The 22,670-nt window shown below is 36.3% G+C and overlaps 2 protein-coding genes across 2 annotated transcripts; one reads left to right on the top strand and one right to left on the bottom strand.

The window, feature by feature from the left end:
• Window positions 1–4,924: 4,924 nt before the first annotated feature.
• LOC144448564 (transcriptional regulator Erg-like) lies at window positions 4,925–16,659 on the top strand. The gene is made up of 5 exons (XM_078138840.1): window positions 4,925–5,065; window positions 13,261–13,476; window positions 14,400–14,515; window positions 15,165–15,573; window positions 16,146–16,659. Exons 1-5 carry the CDS (start codon window positions 4,981–4,983, stop codon window positions 16,457–16,459), a joined length of 1,140 nt encoding a protein of 379 aa, XP_077994966.1. The 5' UTR covers window positions 4,925–4,980; the 3' UTR covers window positions 16,460–16,659.
• A 4,816-nt stretch (window positions 16,660–21,475) lies between these two features.
• Window positions 21,476–22,399, bottom strand: LOC144448163 (sulfotransferase 1E1-like). Its single transcript, XM_078138316.1, has one exon. The coding sequence runs from the start codon at window positions 22,397–22,399 to the stop codon at window positions 21,476–21,478; it is 924 nt and encodes a 307-aa protein (XP_077994442.1).
• Window positions 22,400–22,670: the final 271 nt, after the last annotated feature.

Below are 22,670 nucleotides of genomic sequence, written 5' to 3'. Positions count from 1 at the left end.
GAATTTATATATCGCACCGTGCCAACAACATCATCACTACCTCCGCAACGGTTTTAACTTGTATCACACACCGTCACTTATCTTTATTCCCTCAAGCTGAAATTCTGTATTCTGTATTCTTGCAAATATACACAATACAGAGTTGTACATGTACGTAGGCTTTAAGATTTATACCAACATTGGTTTTCCTTCATGATGTATACTGTAGGTTGCATGTACCCACAAAGTAATGACAAGTATCAAAGTATACTTGTTAAAATTAAGTCAATATGTCGGCAGAAAAATGACTTTGGCGCTTAAAAGTGACAATGTTTGACACATTCTTTTTTAACAGCAGCGTTTCATTGAGACATGTATCAATATGTTATCGCTGACTTCAAAACAAGATGTCAAAATTGTCGACAATTTCCTTATCTGTATAAGCAGCAGCTGTATGAATATTATGATATATATCACTCATATCAGATATTGTACATTTCACTTCTCAAATGACGTTTCCTGGTCCTATAAAAAGAACACAGTCACACTCTCGAGTGTTTGACACATGTAGAGCTAACAAATACCAGGCCGATAGCATAGATTTAAACCAGCTGACTTACTATAAATAACTCTCTATGTAACACCTCGCACAGGTTCCAACATGCTGAACGGTTTCCATGGACTTATAATGTAAAAATACAAGTACATGTACATTTCATTTCATGTCTATGTCTATGCCTATGCCTATGTCATGTCATCATGTCATGTCATGTCGTGTCATGTATCAAGATGTCTTATGTTGTGTTATATAATGCCATGTGTTATGTTATGTTATGTTATGTTATGTTATGTTATGTTATGTTATGTTATAATGTGATATGTTATGTTATGTTATGTTGTGCACGTGTTGTGTTGTGTTATGTCGCGTTGTGTTGTGTTGTGTTGTGTTGTGTTGTGTTGTGTTGTGTTGTGTTGTTTGTGCTGTGTTGTGTTGTGTTGTGTTGTGTTGTGTTTGTGTTGTCTTGTGTAGTCTTGTTGTTGTCTTGTCTTATGTTGTCTTGTGGTGTGGTGTGTCCTGTCGTGTCGTGTTGTGTTGTGGTGTGTCGTGTTGTGTTGTGTCGTGTCGTGTCGTGTCGTGTCGTGTCGTGTTGTGTCGTGTTGTGTTGTGTTGTGTTGTGTTGTGTTGTCTTGTGTTTGTGTTGTCTTGTGTAGTCTTGTTGTGTTTGTGTTTGTGTTGTCTTGTCTTATGTTGTCTTGTGGTGTGGTGTGGTGTGGTGTGTCCTGTCGTGTCGTGTCGTGTCGTGTTGTGTCGTGTTGTGTTGTGTTGTGTTGTGTTGTGTTGTGTTGTGTTATGTTATGTTATAATGTGATATGCTATCTTATGTCACGTTGTGGTGTTAAGCTGTGTTGTTATTTCATCATATCTTTATCATATCTATTCATATAATGTCATATTACGTCATGCCATATGATGTTACGTTATATTAGTGTTTTATAAACTCGGGGTGTTTTTAATGATTATTCCATTCTCAAAATTTGACAACGTTCACTTTTTAGTGACTCCGGAGTCCTGAGGGAAGCGACCCCAATCAAAATTATACAAGCCTTTGATAAATCAAAACTGCCATCATAACAAGAACAAAACTGAAGGTTTTTTCTGCTCTCTTCACATTTACATTTAATTCTAGTTATTAAAAACAGTAACAACACACAATATCTTGGAATCCTGAAATGTTCATTTCTCTTTTGTCATTATTTATATGTTCAAGTACAACTTCGGTGGTCGTCAGACAGACTATATCGGGTTTAATTGCTTATTGTGTGTTGACAAACGAGAGATGGCTCCGAGTCGCGTCGCCATTAAACACTGTTGCTGCCCAACCCGGGTTTACTTATTTACATGACTTCAAATGTTCACTTCTTAGGGAAAAGAATCTGGTGTAAATCATGTAAATGTTTGCTTAGAAATAAACTTTTATTTGAGCTTCCGTAGTTACTGGCTAGGTCTTCGTATCATGGAACACAAAACGCGCATGACTGAATCGACGATTGTTGTGCTTTAACTTAGTCTTTCGAGTTTTTCTTGAACCTAAAAGCACATGACTTTCACACGCAGTCAGTGGGACCGTCACGTTGTACTTATAACTAATGATGTCGAGTTAAGAGTTCGGATAGAACACTTTGACTTGGTATGATTGTATATTTTACAGTTTGTACAGAGATAACATTATGTCATGTCATATTTCAATAATTCAAAAATACGTATACCATATCATAAAACTCCAAGAAAGTTATACACAACTATTAGCAAATCTATTCTCATTTAAAATCAGGAAAAGAAATTTATCATCTAACAAATGTTTGAAACATGTCAAATTGTTATCAAAATCAAGACATTTTATAATCCACCATGGCCAACGAATACTGCGTTATTATAATTCTATAGAAATAATAGATATCAAATTAGCTTGAAAACAAAATGGTACCCCCCACCCCCACCCCACCCCAATTCTTTTACCTTCCAAAAGGGACCAGAAGCAATCTTCCATGTCGCAAAGTTTGAGAGATGTTTAAAGTACCCTAGCTGGAACTGGAACGGGGTTTTTGAATGTTTTATTAGGTACAATAATTTTAATACTCACAATACCATACATCATGAACAGTATTGCATCACCAGTGACTGGTGTAGATTCGATACATAGTTTTGCTCAAAATTTATACTTGCCACTACACTACCTACAGATAATATTAACCATTAATAAACAGATATACAGTGTCTTTTTATAAGTAATTGACAAATTTACTGAGTATGTCTCTGATTACTTGATGTAAAAATGTCCCGTTTCTGCCAATACAGGTTCAAAGTATTTTGATTTTCAGTGACATGCGCATTGTGGTCTAACTATCAATTCAATCACTTCACTTTCATTTTGTGTCTTATGCTGTTACGCATACTTTATTGTTTCTTGTGTATATTTATTTCAGGGTCAAGGGTCAAGGGCTAGACTCGTTTAGGTCGAAATATGTCTGTAGCCATAACATATCTGTGGTATAAGATAGTGTTCTTGTTAGAAGAAACAGTCCAACTACAACTGTTGAAGTCATAAGTGGAGAGCTGGAACACGCCCAGACCATAGCAATATGTGTGAAATAAAAAAGTAATTAAATAATTATTTATTTTATTGATTTCACACATCTGTGGCCTTTATTACAAATTTTTTTCTTTGAACTGTTCATATCTGTGCCGAGTTTTATGCCAGGAGAAATAAAATACAGTAGTTGGTAAGCAAGAGAAGAAAACACTATTTTGGAGACGACGTTTTTATATCGACACAGTAACCATATATTACTTCTTGACCCTTTATTGTCAAAAAAAAACACACATTATTATCAACACGGGCAAGTCAAACAAAGGAATGGCTTGTCAAGTCACCTGTATTGTTCTCAAATCACGCCAACACGTTTCGTAGACATTTTTGACGTTGGCGTATCAAAGAATTATGAAAATTGCTGTCTGGTGTTTTGATAATGAGGCACGACGAAGTCGTTAAAATTCAGCGCAGACAATTGTTGATTGTTCAACCCGCGACTTAATTCAGTGAAGCGGGTCCACAACGTAAATAACCAACTCGCTCAGGTGGCTGTGGTTGAACAAAATATTCAATCATGCAAAGAAAGTCACGCTGGAATTGTCGTATTCGTGACATCCGTAATAAGTATAGAACCGATATACTTTCCAAGGAAACAGAAGAAAGTGTGACACTTAAAAAATAACGACAAGCCTATTTATACATCTTCAGTACAGAGGACTTTCCCGCCAAAAAATATGAACACTTTTTTCTCCTTTACAAAAAAAATGGTACAGTTTTACATTATTTTACACTCAAATCAAAGGATTTTAACTTTGAACTCGTGTCGTCAAAATATGGTTCAAAGGTGAAAGGAAAATATTTGAAACAGCAGGGTAACATATAGTTTGGAGATTTATGCCTCGTGAAAAGTATGACCAAGTGAACTATTATTTACCTTCATACTTGATCACCACCGTATCAGCTGCAAACAGATATGTTGTTGAATCCAAACGAAGCAGAGCAACAATAAACCGACTTTATGGGAGTGTAGCATACACAGCAATGTTATTTACAGCCCATCGTTATCAGTTTACAACTGACTAGTCAAGCTATATTCTACCCTACTCCCAGCATTCCCTGCACAGTCGCAATTCAAAGGACTGTATCAAAAACGAGACAAACTAAGGATAATAGTCAGGTGCATTTTGGGTATAAATTGGGATTCGTGATCCCAAATCTAAACTCAGACGGCGATATAATACATATAAATGTATAAATTTTATTTGTAATATTAAAAATCAAACAAAAGTGTCAATAATACAATAGTGAGTTCTAAAACATCGCATACTTAAAGTTTTATCAGGCACTGTGTTGTTCTTCAAACATTTCTCTCTCACACATACACAAGTATGTGCGCGCATGTATGTGCACATACACACACATACCATCCACACCACACACCACACACACGCGCGCGCGCACACACACACACACACACACACACACACACACACATACACACGCACGCACGCATGGATGCACCTCCTGCACTGCCACCACCATCAGTACCATCACCACTACCACCACCACCACCACCACCACCACCACTACTACTACCACCATCATCACCATCACTACCACTACTACAACCACCATTGCCACCACCACCACCACTACAACTACAACAACGTCGGTAATATTTACGTCACATGGTACCTTTTAACGACATGCAAGCGTTTACCGCCAGTTTACTTCAAATATAGAACTTTAGACCACAGAACGCGACAAGTCCACTTCCTCATATACTATTTTGGTAACGCCCAGAGATTCGGTTTATGTTCACCGACCTAGGGAGCTTCAATTTTAATCGTGCATGATCGGCTTATAGTGCGACTGAGCTGTCCGCAGCTCGTCACTGAGACCTTGTATAATGGCAGAAATAGAGGACAACGAACTCATAATCAAACTAAAAGAAGAAAAATACAGAGTTTATTCTGAACACGGCATACCTCCAGGTAAGCTGCTAAAATATGTCAACTTAGTTGCCAAGGTGACGTTTTAAAAACATTTCCATTAAGCTATGCAATCTTTCATGCAGCATGTACAACAGGTTGTTTGCAGTGTACAGAATTTGAACTTGTGAAGGAGTACTCGAGTACTGTGACTCGACAAATTCACATAATTTGGATAGCACACTGCGTTTCCTTAAATCACAACCCTCCAGACTCAGGAAGTTGTCTTGATATTTTTTAGAGTAAAGACATCACAATAGCATTAATTTCTATTTCCTCTTAGCTGTCAGTTTCTTGGTCACTTCCTTGTTCATATGTTGTATGATCATGAAAACAGTGAAAGTAGTTATGGAGTCACGAGAACTACATAATCAACGTATGATGCATGATAACGAACGCCAGGATGGGTTTAGAACTAGTATTTATTATGCAACGTCGTTGTGGTATAACACAAGTTCACTCTGGTTGTTGTTGCATGTCACACGTTCAATTGACAGAGCACCTCGATTTGTTATCAGGAAATTAAGACTTTATACAGCGCCAAACTGCTTGAATAGGTCCTAGCTTTCAACTGAATCGAGTCTTCATGTCTTCAGAGATGCGAGGTCACGAATGTAAGCATTTCGATGCACAAACTTTGAGTTTATTGTTGGTAGTCTTCATGCTATCATCGACCCTGCCGAGTCCACTAGTCTCAGTACTAATAAATGGTGTGTGTATATATAGACCAAACCAAGACATACAATGGATAGATAAATCATGTGAATATAGCTTTGATTAAACATAATAGAATAAATATTTTTGAGAAATCTACTAAACATGAAATTTCAAGGTTTATTTTTTCTAGGTAATTATTTTGGAGTTCAACACATTTCAGTAGTTCATCAGGTTTGATTTGTCTTTGCTATAATGCTGCAACAGTTATTGTCAATTCTGAAATATCAGGAGACATAGAGGTCACTGCAATGCCAAAGTTGACCCTGTGTAGAATTGTATTATTAGTCATGTCATTCCCAAGCTGGTGAAGATCACATAGAGCTTTGTATTTGTATAATTTTAAACCAATTCACCTGGAACAGTATCTTCTGGTTCTACAACAATCTTTACACTGTTGTACTTCATTTTCTGGTTTTCATGTTACTAACTTTGCTACATTTTCCTCTGTGTAACATTTAGCTCAGTTGTTCAGCACCAAAATTATAAACAATGTAACAATCTAGGGAGACAATGCTCCATCATCACAAACACAGACAGTGTAACTATGTGTTGGTATGATTTCTGTCTAGCCAGACATTCAATAAAATGTAGCACTGTTGGTTAGACTTTTGTCGAGTCACACAATACAATGTAGCAATGTTAGTAAGATTTGTGTCCAGTCAGATGATAAAATTTCGCAATGTTAGCAACATTGTTGTGAGCCAGACCGATAATGTAGCAATGCCTGTACGATCTCGTCAAACAGACCATAAAATGTAGCAATGAATGCTGATTTTTTCCATGCCACACGACCCCCTTTTTCATGTGACCTGGTTTATATTGTAAATAAAATACCGCGTGAGTTATTCTCGATTCCAGATTGCTATGGCATATCGATTTTATTAGGGTGCAAACTTGATAAATGTTTCAATGGTATTTTCAGTTTGCATATTTATAAATCAAAATACAATTTCAATGGCGTAGTTTATTCCTGATTTAATTACCACCCAACAGGTGTTTCTGTTAAACTATCCAGCTACTGAATGCCACGGCTTAGCATACCAACGTAACTCAACCACGCTGACAGATATTTGACGGTCCAAAAGTAGCATTATGTTGATAAGAAAATCGAGACATTTGATGTTGATATATGGTAGAATGCCCTTCTCTTGTCTCGTTTTGCTATACCAATATGTTTTATTTAATTTCACATGATTTTGCAATTCTTCAGGATTAAAGGTCAACTTTTTTCATCCATTCATAGTTTGGTAGTTTTCATTACACTTCGTTCATGTTTCGTAATTAAAAAAAAATGCGAATAGATTTAAAACTGTTGTCTTTTTTTCAACAATATGTTTTCGAGTATCTTGTTTTAAAATGCGATTTTTTTATTTAATAAAATTAATGATTCTAAAATGGCGGTTCCAATTCCGAGAAATGTAGGCCTAATTCGTCATGTGACAGAAACTCTTAGAGTCTAACTGTATAAGATTTCGGCAGGAAAAATGCTCGAGATTACGTTTTTTGCAACAATCCATACCCTGTTTCACTTATGGATAGTTTAACATAAGGAAAAGGAAAAGGAAAAAGTAAATAAGAAATAGCGGAAACTCAGTGTGATTTTTAGCACAACTGAACTGATAAGGTTCAGTAGTGTTATAGGCATGGCAAAGTGTCTGTCTGTCTGTCTGTCTGTCTGTCTGTCTGTCTGTCTGTGTGTGTGTGTGTGTGTGTGTGTGTGTGTGTGTGTGTGTGTGTGTGTGTGTGTGTGTGTGTGTGTGTGTGTAAACAACTTAAAGTCAAAAACCGCCGGACCGATTGCCATGAATCATGAGATTTGGTGGGTGTATTACCTTGGGTGTCTAGTTGGGAAATTGTTCAAATCAAAATGATCTTACCACCGGTGTGTGATTTGGGTCAAACAATGTGATTTTTGGTCAAGAAACTTACACTCCAACACTACTGGGCAGATCGGTCTGAAATTTGGTGGGAACTGTCTTAGGAGTGTTTAGATTAAGAATTGTTCATGACATGATGATTCAGTGATATGCAAGTTAGGGCTAAAAATGTGTCTTTTTGATCAAAAATCTTTAATTCCAAAACTACTGAGCAGATTGGGCTGAAATTTAATGGGGATGTATCTTGGGGTGTATAGATGAAGAAATATTAAGCATATAATGATCTCATCAGTGGTATACAAATTAGGTGTAAACATGTGAATTTTGGTCAAAAACGTATATCTCAAAAAGTACTTCGTCAATGAGATTGAAACTTGGTGAGATGTTTCTAGAAGTGTTATTGTGCAGACTTTCTTCAAAATATTTAGACACAATTGGCCTTAGCAACCATGACCACGCCCTTAGCAACAACCAAATGGAAGTATATTTTGGTCAAATAACATCATCTGGTTGGCAAGTGAGTAAACATTAAAAAATTATGCAAATATACCTAGCAACAAGAACACGCCCATACCAACAGCTAAATGATCACGTATATTGCAAAGATAACAATAGGGTTGGAGAGGCAACTGGATAGTCATTCAGCAAATGAACACCTACACCTAGCATGGATCAGCATGTGAGTAAACATTTTTAAAAACTGTACAGTTGTGCGTACACTATATGTTGGACACGTGACATTCTGCGCTGTTACCGCATTTATCATGCGCAACAACATATGTTAGTAGCTGTGCTACCATTCATATTTAAAGAATCAACTTGTAGAAAGTCCAGAATCGGACATTTTTATTTCATATTACCTACTTGCAAAGGCAACCTCGATACATTAAAGAAATCCGCATTTTATTTTCTTTCATTATTTTCATTGCTTCCTGTTACCAGTTGCAACTTAAAATGCCTCCCAGGAGAACTGTTTTTCCTATGTCCTTTTTAAAAATTGACGTATGTACCAAATTATATGAAATTTGAAGAAAACATTAAGATGGTATGGGTTTTGTCTTCGTCAATGTATGCATCAAGTTATATGAACATTAGAGCATCCATTGAGATATGGCGTAATTAAAAAATATCCTTCATTATGCAAATGATCCGTTGAATTTAAAATTTATATCATCAAGCTGAATCGGACATGTGTACTTTGGTTATCTTCGATGTATGTACCATACCATTCCAAGTTTGCATATATCCTTAAGATATTTCCTATTTATCAAAAACCATTAAGTATGGAAATTACTCGCTAAAATCAACTGCTACCCCAAAGAACGTTGTGGAACACTTGTATTTTATCATCATCAATGTGTGCACAAAATTATATGAAATTCGAAGTATACTGTTTAGATATTGCCTAATTACAGAAAACCATTAATTATGCATAAAGACTTAAGGCTTCACACATTAAGATTTACAGGCCACTTGCATTTTGCGCAGCAGCTTTTAAGATGTCGTGTTCACAGACCAGACGGACAACAAACACAAACAGACATACATACATACATACATACATACATACATACATACATACATACATACAGACAGACAGACAGACAGACAGACAGACAGACAGACAGACAGACAGACAGACAGACAGACAGACAGACAGACAGACAGACATACATACATACATACATACATACATACATACATACATACATACATACATACATACATACACACACACACACACACACACATACATACATACATACATACATACATACATACATACATACACACACACAAACAAACAAACAAACACAAACACACACACACACATACATACATACATACATACATACATACATACATACATACATACATACATACATACATACATACACATAGTCAACCAGTTTCAAAGTGGTTATGGTATATTCAAAAGTCGGTTGATACAATTACAAGTACAATACATGAAACAACTATACCAAACCTTTCAATACATCGATTACTACGACCTCTACTACATATTTGTATGTTGTAAAATTATCTCGAAAATGGCGTAAAAATTACAAACTGAAAGAAAAAAATCAGTAACGGCTCCTCAACTGAATGAGTGGTGTCGAATGCTTCATTGTCCGATCGTACTTTGTACATTTACGGTCTACAAACAAACGCCGGAATAAATAGGGGAAACCCCTAGTCGTGATCTTATAATAAGGGCCTCATGCGATAGAAATAAATAAGTGTGCACTTTGCGTGACGTCAGGATATGATTGAAAATGTGAATTCGAAAACAGGTTTAAAATTGTATGCAACTTGGAATTGAAGCATTGCAAGGTTTTGCTCACACAAGAGTGCCAACAGCGCATGTTTGAAATGACAAATTAGACTGAAAGTTAATCGAGAGACCGGTGCGACAGGGAGCATCTAGCACGTCTGCGCACGAGACAATACCTATGACCGTTGACTTATCCGGGATCCCTCGAATCATTTACGTTACAAAGGTCAAATTATGCGCCCAATGTCCCAGTGTAGGTCATTAATTTGCATATACAGTAGTAGGGGAAAATCACGGTATTTATTTTGAACAAAAGGGAAAATACCTATCCTATCCCCGCTATAATTTAGCCTGCCTAGGTCATATAAAATTGCCTTGTCCTGGCTGTTACCATAGAGAAACAGTACTGTTTGGTATCACGTGATCGCCCTACATTGATCTCCACATAAAATCGATATAAAAAAAAGACAAAGAATGTGCAAATATTTTGCATGGTTAAACTTACACGAAGCGACCTAAAAATCAATAAAAACTCTAAGGTCTCCGTTCGAACTATATCTGTTCTTCAACAGAATGTATTTATTGGCACACACAATTTTGAATCTGCTTTTAAAAGGATTCTTAATGAATAAAATTAAACATTTTTTTTATTGTATTTATCTTATTAAAAAGCCACAAAAACATGAAAATTCCATGTTTATAACTGAACTTGAAAAGTTTGTTATTCAAGTTATGCATAGGAAATTATTTGTTTGCAAACTGGGTAAACACAAGTAATCACTACGTCACATCCAGACTGCGCATGTATCAGTTGCTTCCACATATCATGAAACTTCATTATGTATTAATAGTTTTATTACCTCTGTTTATTTGTGAACTTGCCAACAACTCGCTTCCTTCTTTTTACACATCGCATTTTCCAAATTGAATTTATTGGGTTCCAAAAACGGACTTACGGACTTGGGCTGTATGTTGCTTCACAGGTAGAAATTTATAGTAAAATTGTTTTGTTGATTCAAAATCTAATATAAGTTCCCTTTTCTCATCCATATGGTCAGTACAGCCACAAGGGACAGGAATCATATATGGCATTTACATTGTTATTACCTAGTTATATAGTTTATGGTAAGGAGTGCCATAAGCTAAAGCTAGGCGACGTATTTGCAGAAGGGATAGATGTGTACATAGCAATTAATACTTTATATAATATATGTACTCTCAGAGATTAGCTGATAACAGCTAAAGAAGGCATTGCTAATAAATTACACTCAATATTTATAATACCATCTTTATTGAACATGAAAAAAGCAATTTAAGACAAAACAAAACAAAGAAATATAGATATTACAAACAGAGTACAAATCTTAGCATATTTGAGCAGTCCCCTGTGGTATTATGCACTAACCAGACAAAATCTATACTACAGGACATTTTACGTAACATTTATTGGTACATACATTAATGCTACTCGTATGATAACCCCTGTACTGTAAATTGATACAAGTGGTCCTGTGTATACAAACATGCATGTATGTCGATAATATAATACATGACGTAGTAGCTAGGGTAAAGGTCAGACAACCCTCACGTCAGCTTTGCGAAATTTATTAAATTAAATCCGTACTTTCATTGAAATTGTTTGGTTTGAATAACAACCTTAGACCATACGGTACTTGATGAGGTGCCTTTCAAAATGTTAAAAGATATTGGGTTGAGTGTTTCAGTAAATCATTTCCTGTAGCATGCACAGTGCACATTCAATAAATTGATTTTAAAGAAAACTAGTATTCCCCGAGCTGTTCTGAACAAAGAAAATTTTCTAACGGCAATACTAGGTGGTATAAGGGGAATTTTACCGGTGGTGACTCTCATAAAGTTCTCTACGATGAACATTTTGGTATAGAAAAAAGTGTTGGTCCAAAGCCAGCAAATACTGGTGTTAAACAAAATAATTCTTCTGGCTAATTCTCTTGGCTCGACTGCTAAGGGGGCTTTAAATGCAAACACCTGGGATCGAATCTTCGGCCTTTAAATAAGCAAACATGGACTAATCCCTCATAGTGTGATGGACGTTTTAAATTTAACAAAGTGTTTATTCACCATGCATAACACAGTTAAGTCGTGAAAGTTAGTGGAGAAAGAGAACAATGGGTTAAAACACAAACAATGACGTCGTGTCCCTGGTTGACCTTTAGTCTGAACCCGGAAATACACAGAACAAATGTGGAACCTCATCAATTGCCGAGGTCTTCTTATATTCTATAAGTTTTAGCCTTGATAAACATCTGCATCAGAGGCGGAAACACCCAACAACATCATTCAAATTCTCTCGAAACATTTTTCATATAAATCAGTCTCGCCAAAAATAGAAGGCGCTCCAGGGTCTATTATTTGTTCACACGAGAAGAGAAGGAAATGTAACTGGTCGTATTGTCAGCTAGCCTTATGACGTCGAACACTTACACCGCTTTGTTCATTCAATTTGTAGATTACGAAATATGCAAATAGTTGGAAGATCGACTGCGTTGTGGTAATACAACCCGCGTAAAAACACTGATGCGTTTGATTGAATGAAGCGAGCCAAGGAAAAATAAAATTACGTAAAAACAACAATGCAACTGATACAAAAACAAAAGTGGGTGCCACTGATGTAGGCTCAGGTGAAGCTTTGTTTATGTCTGTGGAAGTTATAATGTAACACTAACAATCATACTCGATTGATACCGTGTAGCATTCTATTAGTAAACGGAGTCATCAGATCCGGCTCTTGTTGTGTCTATACTTTGATAAGTTACTGACACCAATTACATTGTATGTCTTTGCATGAACTTTGTCTCACCATTCCTGCTTATCACAAGCAAGCAAACACACCGGTGTTTTTTCATGGGTTGTAAATGTATTTAGTCACAGCTACTTCCTTATGCTAATTATTTCCCATGCAGCTTACACTTCCTGATTTATGAAGTGGAAATGTTCCATTTGTTTTCACACCAAGACTTATTAATTCAATGAATAGATAGCCTTAAATAGATGCCATAGAAACAAAGCAGTTGGATAAGATGATGAAGTTTGGTATTCTATGCCCTGGCAGAAATATTGCATATGTATGTATGTATGTATGTATGTATGTATGTATGTATGTTTGTGTGTATGTATGTATGTATGTATGTATGTATGTATGTATGTATGTATGTATGTATGTGTGTGTATGTATGTATGTATGTATGTATGTATGTATGTATGTATGTATGTATGTATGTAATACATGTACGACAATTTTTAGTATTGCCGTTATGATAAATTTCACACCAGTCCTTGTCCATTTCTAGACCCTTATGAATGGAGTGTGGAACACACACTTGGCTGGTTCCGGTGGATTTGTACGTTTTCTACAGTCGGGGACACTTTTGATGACCCGGTTATTGCCTATGCAATTGATGGACCCTCATTGTGTTCAATGGCTGAACATGACTTCTTACAGATGTTTGGTCGATGTACCTACAACGCTGATGCATATTTTCGTTATCTGTATCATTGGCGGACAGGTGTGTGTGGTATATAGTCAAACATACATACATACATACATACATACATACATACATACATACATACATACGCGCGCGCGCACGCACGCACGCACACGTACACACACATATATACATACATACATACATACATACATAGTACATACATACATACATACATACATACATACATGCATATATGCATACATACACTCCCTCTCTCATATATATATATATATATATATATATATATATATATATATATATATATATATATATATATATATATATATATATATATAAACACATATGAGAAACTGGTAGTCACTGGCATTCCCTGAAACAGACAAACAGACAGGCAAACAGACAGACAATGTCCTTTATACATGTATAAGCTGACATTTACAGCATAATATGAGTACACATTTCAGATTTGTAAAATTGCCAATATTTATATTCTTAAATAAACATTGTGTTCATAAGATTAGCGAAGTTTCTGCCTATCAAAGTATATGTACAGGTGTTCCGTATTTGTAAGATTAGTAAATACGGAAGTTAGTAACGTAACACAAGGAAGCCCAGATGTCCCTATGTACTAATACACAGGCTGAGATTAACTGGCAGGTATATGTTCGATCATGTGTGTATTTGAGTAGTTTGAAGACATCACTTGCTTTTCCTGATGTGTTCTGGGTTTCCCCCTCAAAATTCTACTTTTGGGTGTAATGTCATGTGAACATCACTATGGCAACTGATTGTATGTAGTTTTACAAGGTGAGATTATATATATAATATACGGTGTCAGTGAATGCAACATCATTAGAAGTCTTCAAACTGTACAGTTTTGAAGCCCACGTTCATCCCGTGATATGTTGTTTTAGTTCCTGGTAGATTAGTTTACTGTATTGGACTTTGATATCTTTATATTATGTCTTATTTTACAGTACCGCCTTTCAGTTTTGCAGAAGACATCAAGCCGACCATGACAGAAAAAATGCAGATACTTAATGATATTGAAGAAGAAAAACAGAATTTAGCGTACACTAAAATCAAGGAAGAGGTAGGAGGTTTTGTTGTATCGTTTAACTGCAAGTCTCTTCCGTGTATTATATACACTGAATCCTACAGAAAAGCTAGATATGGAGAGAGGTGGGAATTTTCAAGATGTTGCCTCAACTGTCGCAGCTGCCATTTATTTCTTAGTTAGTGAAGTCCTTGGGCAAGAGTTGAACGACGATATGGTTGTGTTCCAGTAAACTCAACCGTCTGGAAGGATAGAAGTTGTTACATGAAGGATTTAATTTTATGCGTTATCGGAGGCTGCAATTATTGTATCATCCCAAGGAAGTTGAGGAAGAACAAACAACGGGTCCGTTGTACCACTATAGGTCTATGACATGGGTCATAATTGTAAAAAAAAAAATACTTCAATCAAAGTGTGACATTGTTATATGAAAATTTACATTATTGTTTATACCACTACTCATCTAGCTAGAATAATAATTTCATTTTGGAAAGTAAATTGGAACATTGATAATAATTCATATAAATAGTGTATTATAATGCTTAGTTTCTATTTTGAAAACAGCAAGTAGTGTGTCAACGTATACAAAATTATAATTATTCGGGACTGCAAAATAGATATTGTATCATGCTCTGAAATGTTTTTGCTTAAATCAGCGTTATTCTATTTTTGTCCTTGTTTTCAGCCAAAGAGCCCCCTAAGTGACTGTTGTATTTCATCGGAGTCTTACACTGATCACTCCATTAATCCAAACGAACTTTGCAGCAGACCTAATTTTACTGTTGATCAACCTGATAATACTGATGTATTTTCTGTAATGGAGCCATTGGATATGAGTAAAACGTCATCAGTATACGGGTTTTGCTGTCGGACACAATCAGAGCACATTTGTAATGCTGAGTGTAGTGTACATGAAAGAACGCCCTCTATGACTTGTGACGCTGACCAATCACATGTGCGCTCAGGTACTGTTTCAATGTCATTCGACCAACAACGGCTGATGCAATCCACCTTACACATAGAGGCTGAACCTGTACCACAGAAACGTAAACGTGGCCGTCCGAGAAAACCTAGACCTCCAGAAAGCGAACAAAGTAAGTAAAATGGCACAGCCATATATAAACGATTGTTTATATAGGCCTCGAGCCTGATTCAAACAATAAAGTTAATAAATAAACTAAAAAAATGATTTACTTGCAACTTTGTGTGAGATTATAAGAATGCCTTCAAATGAAAAGTCAATGACAGTACTGTAAAATAGTCTTGTTAATATATCTCCTCTAATAAACAGTGAGAGGTAAATGGTAACATTTATTGTTATGTCTGTAAAACACATTCATGCCTTTGCCTCATCTGTGGTCACTTTTTTTTTAAAGAAATTGTATTCCAGAGAGAGGCCAGGTCGTGTTAGACTAAGTCTATAACAGTACAGTCTGCATAAAACAGTACAGTCTGCATAACGTGTTCATCTACTTAACTTATAATTGTCTACTTCTTTTACACCTCATCAAACTCTCGCGGAAGTATTGTAACCGAGGAGTATCTTATTTTGGGGTCAATGTAATTTTTATTTTGCTTAATTTTAAACAAATCTCATTTAATGATACACATAATATGATTATGTGTATAATATCATAACTAATATGATTTCTTTGATAATTTACAGAGAAAAAGCGTCATCCAATTTTGTGGAAATTCCTGTTAGAAAATTTAGATGACCCAAATAGATCCGGTCATGTCACATGGGTCAACAAGGAAGATGGTGTTTTCCGATTTAGTGCTGACAGTAAGGAAGAACTTGCCCGGAAATGGGGTGAACGGAAAGGGAACCGAAACACTATGACGTATCAAAAGATGGCTCGTGCTCTGAGGCATTATGGGAAAAAGAACATCATTTCAAAACACCGTAGACGACTTCATTATAGATTTTTTCCGAAATGTCTTTCAAAGGATTTGAATAAAGATCGAGATCATCGCTGAACACTGTGGAAACATCTCAACGATATACAGTTGAACTTGACAAAAACTTCCCTCATGGTCTAGTCTCCAAAATGACGCAGGCATTCTAACCGGATGTGACGTTTTGTTTTCGAAGGCGAGGCTTTTCAGCTGAGGTTCACGTTCGTTCGTTTGAAAGGCTCAATACCACTGATAATTAAAACAAACACAGCTTATAGATGATCTTTTGATTTAACTTTCATGTGGTTTTATCAGTTATAGTTAAAATTAGTTTAATTTAATTCATCATGGTTAGAAGTCGGTAAGAAAGCGATTGTGTTGCATAACCCATGCAACCTCGTTTTCACGATAATCATAGTCACCCTGATCTTTATGGGAGGTGTAGCTCTTTGTAGCTAGCTCCAGGTTAGGTATTACGATAACCACAGATAATCCCATAGTCCTTTGCGTCTGAGCATGCTCAGTTTGGATTGCAAGTTCCCTATTTGAATGCTGTGCCTCTGCCGAGTTCATTTTGCACCATAAACGATATTTCTGACATTTTCTTACATTTTGTAACCGGGTTGGAGACTTGAAAATATTACAGATGTTTTGTAGAACAAAACAGCATATTTTTTTCTGAGGATTTGTACATGATTTCTAAATATCGGACATAATTTTAGAAGGATTATTTCGTGCAAAGAGTACAACTACATGTATTCAAAAGTGACTTATATTCGGACGTATTTGGTAAATGAAAAGCAATACATTTTTGATACGACATATGGTCTTATATTTTACCAATGTACATTAAGCTTTAAATAAATGTAGGGTCTACCTAAGGAAAGAGTTCCTTCGTCATGACTTATTAATGCATCGTCAAAGTCCGCCTTCAAATTTCACCAGCCACTGACAAATTAAGGAACCACGTTTGTACAAACAAGAGTGCAACCTTTCCAAACCACTGTATCGTATCAAGTAGCAGCATAATGTATTCTAAATTATTATTTTTAGATATATCCATGGCGGTTTGTGTTCCTACAACCTGATGTGGCAATGTTAATAGACGGACGACTACTTGGTGACCATCAAGCGCTGTGTGAGCCAGAATAACTAGCGCCCTCTTTGACTTCTATATCTGATCGCCCGCTTCCTGTGCAATATATAATGTATAAATATCGTGTGTATGCCCGACTGCTGCGGCGGAGGGGGAGCGTGGGGTGGGGTCGGGGTGTTGTTGATGTAATATTTAAATCAACCTGCCTTTGAACAGTATTCAGTATCTTTTCCGACTTCGTAAAATCATCGAAATTGAATATAAGAATCACCTATTTCAAACAGCATCTAATACACGTGTGCTCTAAGGCTAGGGTCAGAATTTACGACGGGGGGGGAGCGGCGGCGGGAGGTTATTGTATAATTACACATATTAAAATATATGTAGCCGGGAGGGTAGGGCTACTAAAATTCTTGGGTTCACTTTGCGGGGGGGGGGGGGGGCTAGACATTTTGTGAGAGCGCGAAGGGGTGGGGGAAGACATTTTTTTTACCGAAAATAATATCTTCCCCCCCCCACCCGCTGTAAATTCTGACCTCAGCCTAAGACTCCAGGGCAATCATTGACTACTGCACTGTAACCTAGATTGGGTTCACGTCATTTGTTTACAAACAATACACGTAGGGAGTAGTCGGTCAATGCATCGTGACTGTTATCAAAGTTCAGAGGTCACCAAGGGAAACTAAAAGATTTCTAATTTGATACTAAACGTGTCTCTTCAGGTGTGACGTAATTAGTTACAGTACCAGTAACATTTAGTTGTCCCTCTTAAAAATGATTTACCCTTTATTTCAGTTTGATGGAGTATCCCCAGTATGTGTACATGTATGGTGCAATTGAGAATGACAAATAAGCACTGTACGTTTTGCTTGGATTGGAAGGCTCTGGATACAATGTCTGCTAGAACGACTTAGAATCTACATGCATTTGTGTCGTGACTTATGTGGGGTTTTTTTTGCAGGCAGTGACAAACATTACCCAATTGTAATAAAAAATTGTCATCTAAAAATATTCCTGTTCGTCAAGATAATTTCGTATACGAAGTTTAGAGGTTGCCACCTTTTTATCTCAGAGCAAAGTTTAGGTGTCACCTGAAGAGTCGTAGGTACGTGGGGGGGGGGGGGTAATATATTTGTCCGTGCACTGTGCAAGTACAGGATATCGTTGGTGTATTGAAGAGTGAATGAATGCAGATAATGACCTCTATCGACAGAACCTTGAAGTATCTAATTATAATCACAATATCATTATAGTCGCAAATTATGGGATAGCACACACAATATGACAATGCAATTCGGAGTTTTGTTGGATTTGGACCATATTTTCATTTTTTTATATTTCGACACTCCTTGGCCAGAATGTCGACGCTTTAAAAAAAATAGACCAAAGTCTTATTAAGTAGTAAGTAGTTAACCGGTTATCCGCAAAATAAAATCCTGTATAGACATTAACATTCACAGTGTTTGCTGCAATAAAAGAGAGATGACTAACACTTATTAAAAGCCACTTTTAATAGAGGTTCACCCTGACATGAATTGCAGGGCCTTCTGTTGTGGCGAACATACATTATCATTTGCATATACAAGTATTGATGAAATATTGATAAAAAGACACACTAAGTTGAACTTTACAGACTATGAATTCTATGTGCTGTTTAATATAAATTGATATATTTTTCAAATTCAAATTATAGTTTATACAAATCTATCCCCCGAAAAGTAGTCTGTATTACGGTGATGTATTATTCACGATGGTCGTTGGTCGAATGGTTAGAGGAGCCGGTTTGAAATCTGCGGGTTGAGGGTTCGAGATGCGTCGCTGCTGTTTGTTTCTGAATGGCCAAGTATCCTTTAAGATTTGAACCACGACTGTGCCTTATTATCAGTCTACCCAGCTCTATAATTAGGGACCTGGTACAGGTTTAGGTCTGTGCAAGGGATAATAATAATGTGGCCATGGCCCTCATGAAAAGTGGTGGAAATATATCATCTATCAGATACCTTATTTACAATGCGAATTGAATTTAGTATTTTTTTTCTTGTACATGTACACTGTGTATTACATGCATTTCATATATCAGAATCCTGTGTACAAAACGTTTAACTATGTTGCTGGTTGAGAGCTGTGCATCGTAATCGATACATCGAATCATCATATGTGATTACATTTACGTCATCCTGATCCAGCAATGTATGTTGTAAGACAGTTTATTGTCATCTCAGACATGTTAAAGTGTCAACATCACTTGTTGCAATGCAATGGTCAATGATAGGTATGGATTACAACTTGCTGTTCAAGGTTATGCTAAATAATAACAAGGTCATTTAATAGTGGACCAGTAACTGGACATATCTATCTAGGTCAAGGTAAAATGTATTACTTTCCATCTCACATTTGTTTACATAGTCTATATTCGGTCTAACTATAAATATATTCATTACATATACAGTTGTTCATTTAACTATTTTCTGATGTGGTGATGCCTGCAGATGTTGTACCTCATTTTATTAGTCTTTCCTTAACCCATGCGGTTGTTTATCAGTAACATTTATCACTGGGGTATTAATATATTTATTTCTTATATATCCATCTTTTAATAATCACCTATTTACTCCATTCATTCATTTATTCACTCAAATACCCACTCACTCACACACACAAACACACACACACACACACTAACTCACTCACTCACTCTCACCTACCAACCCACTCACTCACTCACTCACAAATTTATCATTTCTTAAAAATGCAATTCTTTAATCTTGTTTTGCTTTATATACTGGATCTATTAGATGCTATAATTCAATAGATTCTACAATTCAATGCATGCTACAATGCTACAATTCAATAGATGCAATTCAATCACCTCACTCTACATAATATCATTATTTTGTACAACCATTGCCATTGTTCATTATAATTGCTTGTGATCAGAACGTCTTTTTATCAGTGATTGACAATTAAAACTGGGCCAGGCTTTAAAAGTGCCATGACGTCTTGCAATAATACTCGATTATGGAAATAAATGTATTTCCAGGTCCGTGTATGAGAAATCAGCTGTTATCAATGGATAGACAAGATTTGTTAGTTTGTCGATGCGTGTGTGTCAGTACTCTTTACGACATTTAGACATTCGCATAAGACATTTACTTTAAACTAGTTTTGTCACCTATTCATTTGTGATTGTTTTTTCATATATAACCTGTCTGTATCGCTCATTCATAAGACTTTACATTCCCCTGTCCACTAGAGAATGCTCCATTCACGGAAATAAATTAAACACGCTATAGTATCTACTCGTCTGGTAAGGTATTCTAACTGGGCCGTTTAGAAACGTGAACTACCTAAGCCCCCAATTCCTTTCAGCACATTCAAGTTTTATATTTTTTCTTGTATTTCTATATTTCTCTTGTACTGTATCATAAAATACACCATCAAATGGCAATGAACAAACAACTACCACTAGCATCACGATGCTGTATAGTAATATGGTGCATCATGCATACCAATATAATTGTGTATTTCCGAGCTGATAAAAAAATAAACTAACCCAAACTAACTTTCAACATGTAAAAACAATATATAATATATACATCCATATAATTGATAATGATAGTTACTGTTTATGGTATGCTTAATACTTGGTTACCCGTTATATATAACTATACATCATACATGTAAAATAATATTTTCAGATGAAACTCACCCAAATAATGTACACATTGAATTAAATTGAGGAAAGTATACATATTACAGATAAGTAATTAAAACATTCAGAAGAAATATGTCAACATATCGATAGGGCTTAATGTGACTAGTTACATACCAACTTTTTACCCTGAAAATGTTCATGACTTTGTAACCTATACAAATCAAAATGTACAACTGGACATGTTTGGCGTTACTCAACAAATTTGTTTCTAGAGTATAGAAAAAGATTGTCTAATAGTTGTTCTAAAGCCTGCATCGTGACATAATGATTACCGTATTGAACCAGTCTACAGTTCGTAAACTAAATCAAGTCCATGTCTCTCTGCATTTGTTGTAATTTTCTGATCGAAGTATACATTCTGTGCAATGGTGAAATGATTCTTCCAATCTCCCACCTTGCCTTTACGGAAATATTGACACTGTCCAGGACGCCATGCATTGTTGTTATCTCTTGCTGCCATAATGCTTTGATTGTCGCCACAACTTCGTTTCATTGCATCGAAACCACAACTGGTCGTAACTCTGTCAAGTTCTTCATCAGATTTTGGTCGACCCAAGAAATCACTAACCTGAGATAACACTGACTTCAAATCTTTCTTCATATCTTCAAAGGTCACGTGAAGCACGTTATCTTCAAGACCATAATCTTTCCATGCCAATGTAAAATCTAACCAGGGTCCGCACCAAACTCTGCCATCGCTGAAGGCTTGCACCCAGTCTTCCCAGCAGAGATTCATATCGAAGAACGGCAGACTTTTGGCGAAATGATAGAAGGATACACAGACGTCTTTCGGATTTCGGGTTACACAGATGACTTTGCATTTCTTCTTTCCATTTCTCCAATCACTATGAAAGAATTGGGGATGCAGGTGACTTATCATCAGCCGTGGTGAAGACATTCTATTCAGCGTTGTTTGTGTAGCTCGTTTATGCATACTATAGATATCTTGTCGATCATCACTGGGTTCATACAGTTGGCAAAGTCGTACAACTTTCTGTGTTTTAGCCAGTTGCCAGTTGAGATCCCCATACATCATTCGTAATGCATTATGCATCCAAAGTGTCCCAGATTTAGGGAATGTTACGATGACGACATCGTCTTCTCTGATATCCCAGTCATCAATTCGTCTTTCTCTGATTGCATTGACGTCGTGAAGACTGTCAAGAAAGTAGGAACCATCGTAGAAGAAACCAGGCCACTCTGTTGCCATCTTGCTGGAAAACGATTATCTGCAACTAATCGAATGAAACCCCAGGAGCACCTTTATAACCCTTGTGATGGCGCATCACAAATTTAAGAGTTTGCAGGTATCTCAGCTGAGATCTTGCTTGTCATGGAGCAGAGGCTACTCGAGCAAAGGTCACCAGACGAGCACTTTTCTATGAAAAGCATACAGCATATGTAAATAACACTTACGTAGCTATGTTCAATATATAACGCAGCCTTTCGCATGAGAAAATTTGCAGAGAAATTAATCAGCA

The sequence above is a fragment of the Glandiceps talaboti genome, chromosome 17 (assembly GCF_964340395.1).
Source record: "Glandiceps talaboti chromosome 17, keGlaTala1.1, whole genome shotgun sequence".
Taxonomy (NCBI): domain Eukaryota; kingdom Metazoa; phylum Hemichordata; class Enteropneusta; family Spengelidae; genus Glandiceps; species Glandiceps talaboti.
This window is presented reverse-complemented; position numbering and strand designations above follow the sequence as displayed.

Coding starts and splice junctions, on each gene's coding strand:
- LOC144448163 (XM_078138316.1), bottom strand. CDS start 22,399: ATGGCAACAGAGTGGCCTGGTTTCTTCTACGATGGTTCCTACTTTCTT.
- LOC144448564 (XM_078138840.1), top strand. CDS start 4,981: ATGGCAGAAATAGAGGACAACGAACTCATAATCAAACTAAAAGAAGAA. Junction 13,477..14,399: donor TCTGTATCATTGGCGGACAG/GTGTGTGTGGTA, acceptor CTTATTTTACAG/TACCGCCTTTCAGTTTTGCA. Junction 15,574..16,145: donor ACCTCCAGAAAGCGAACAAA/GTAAGTAAAATG, acceptor GATAATTTACAG/AGAAAAAGCGTCATCCAATT.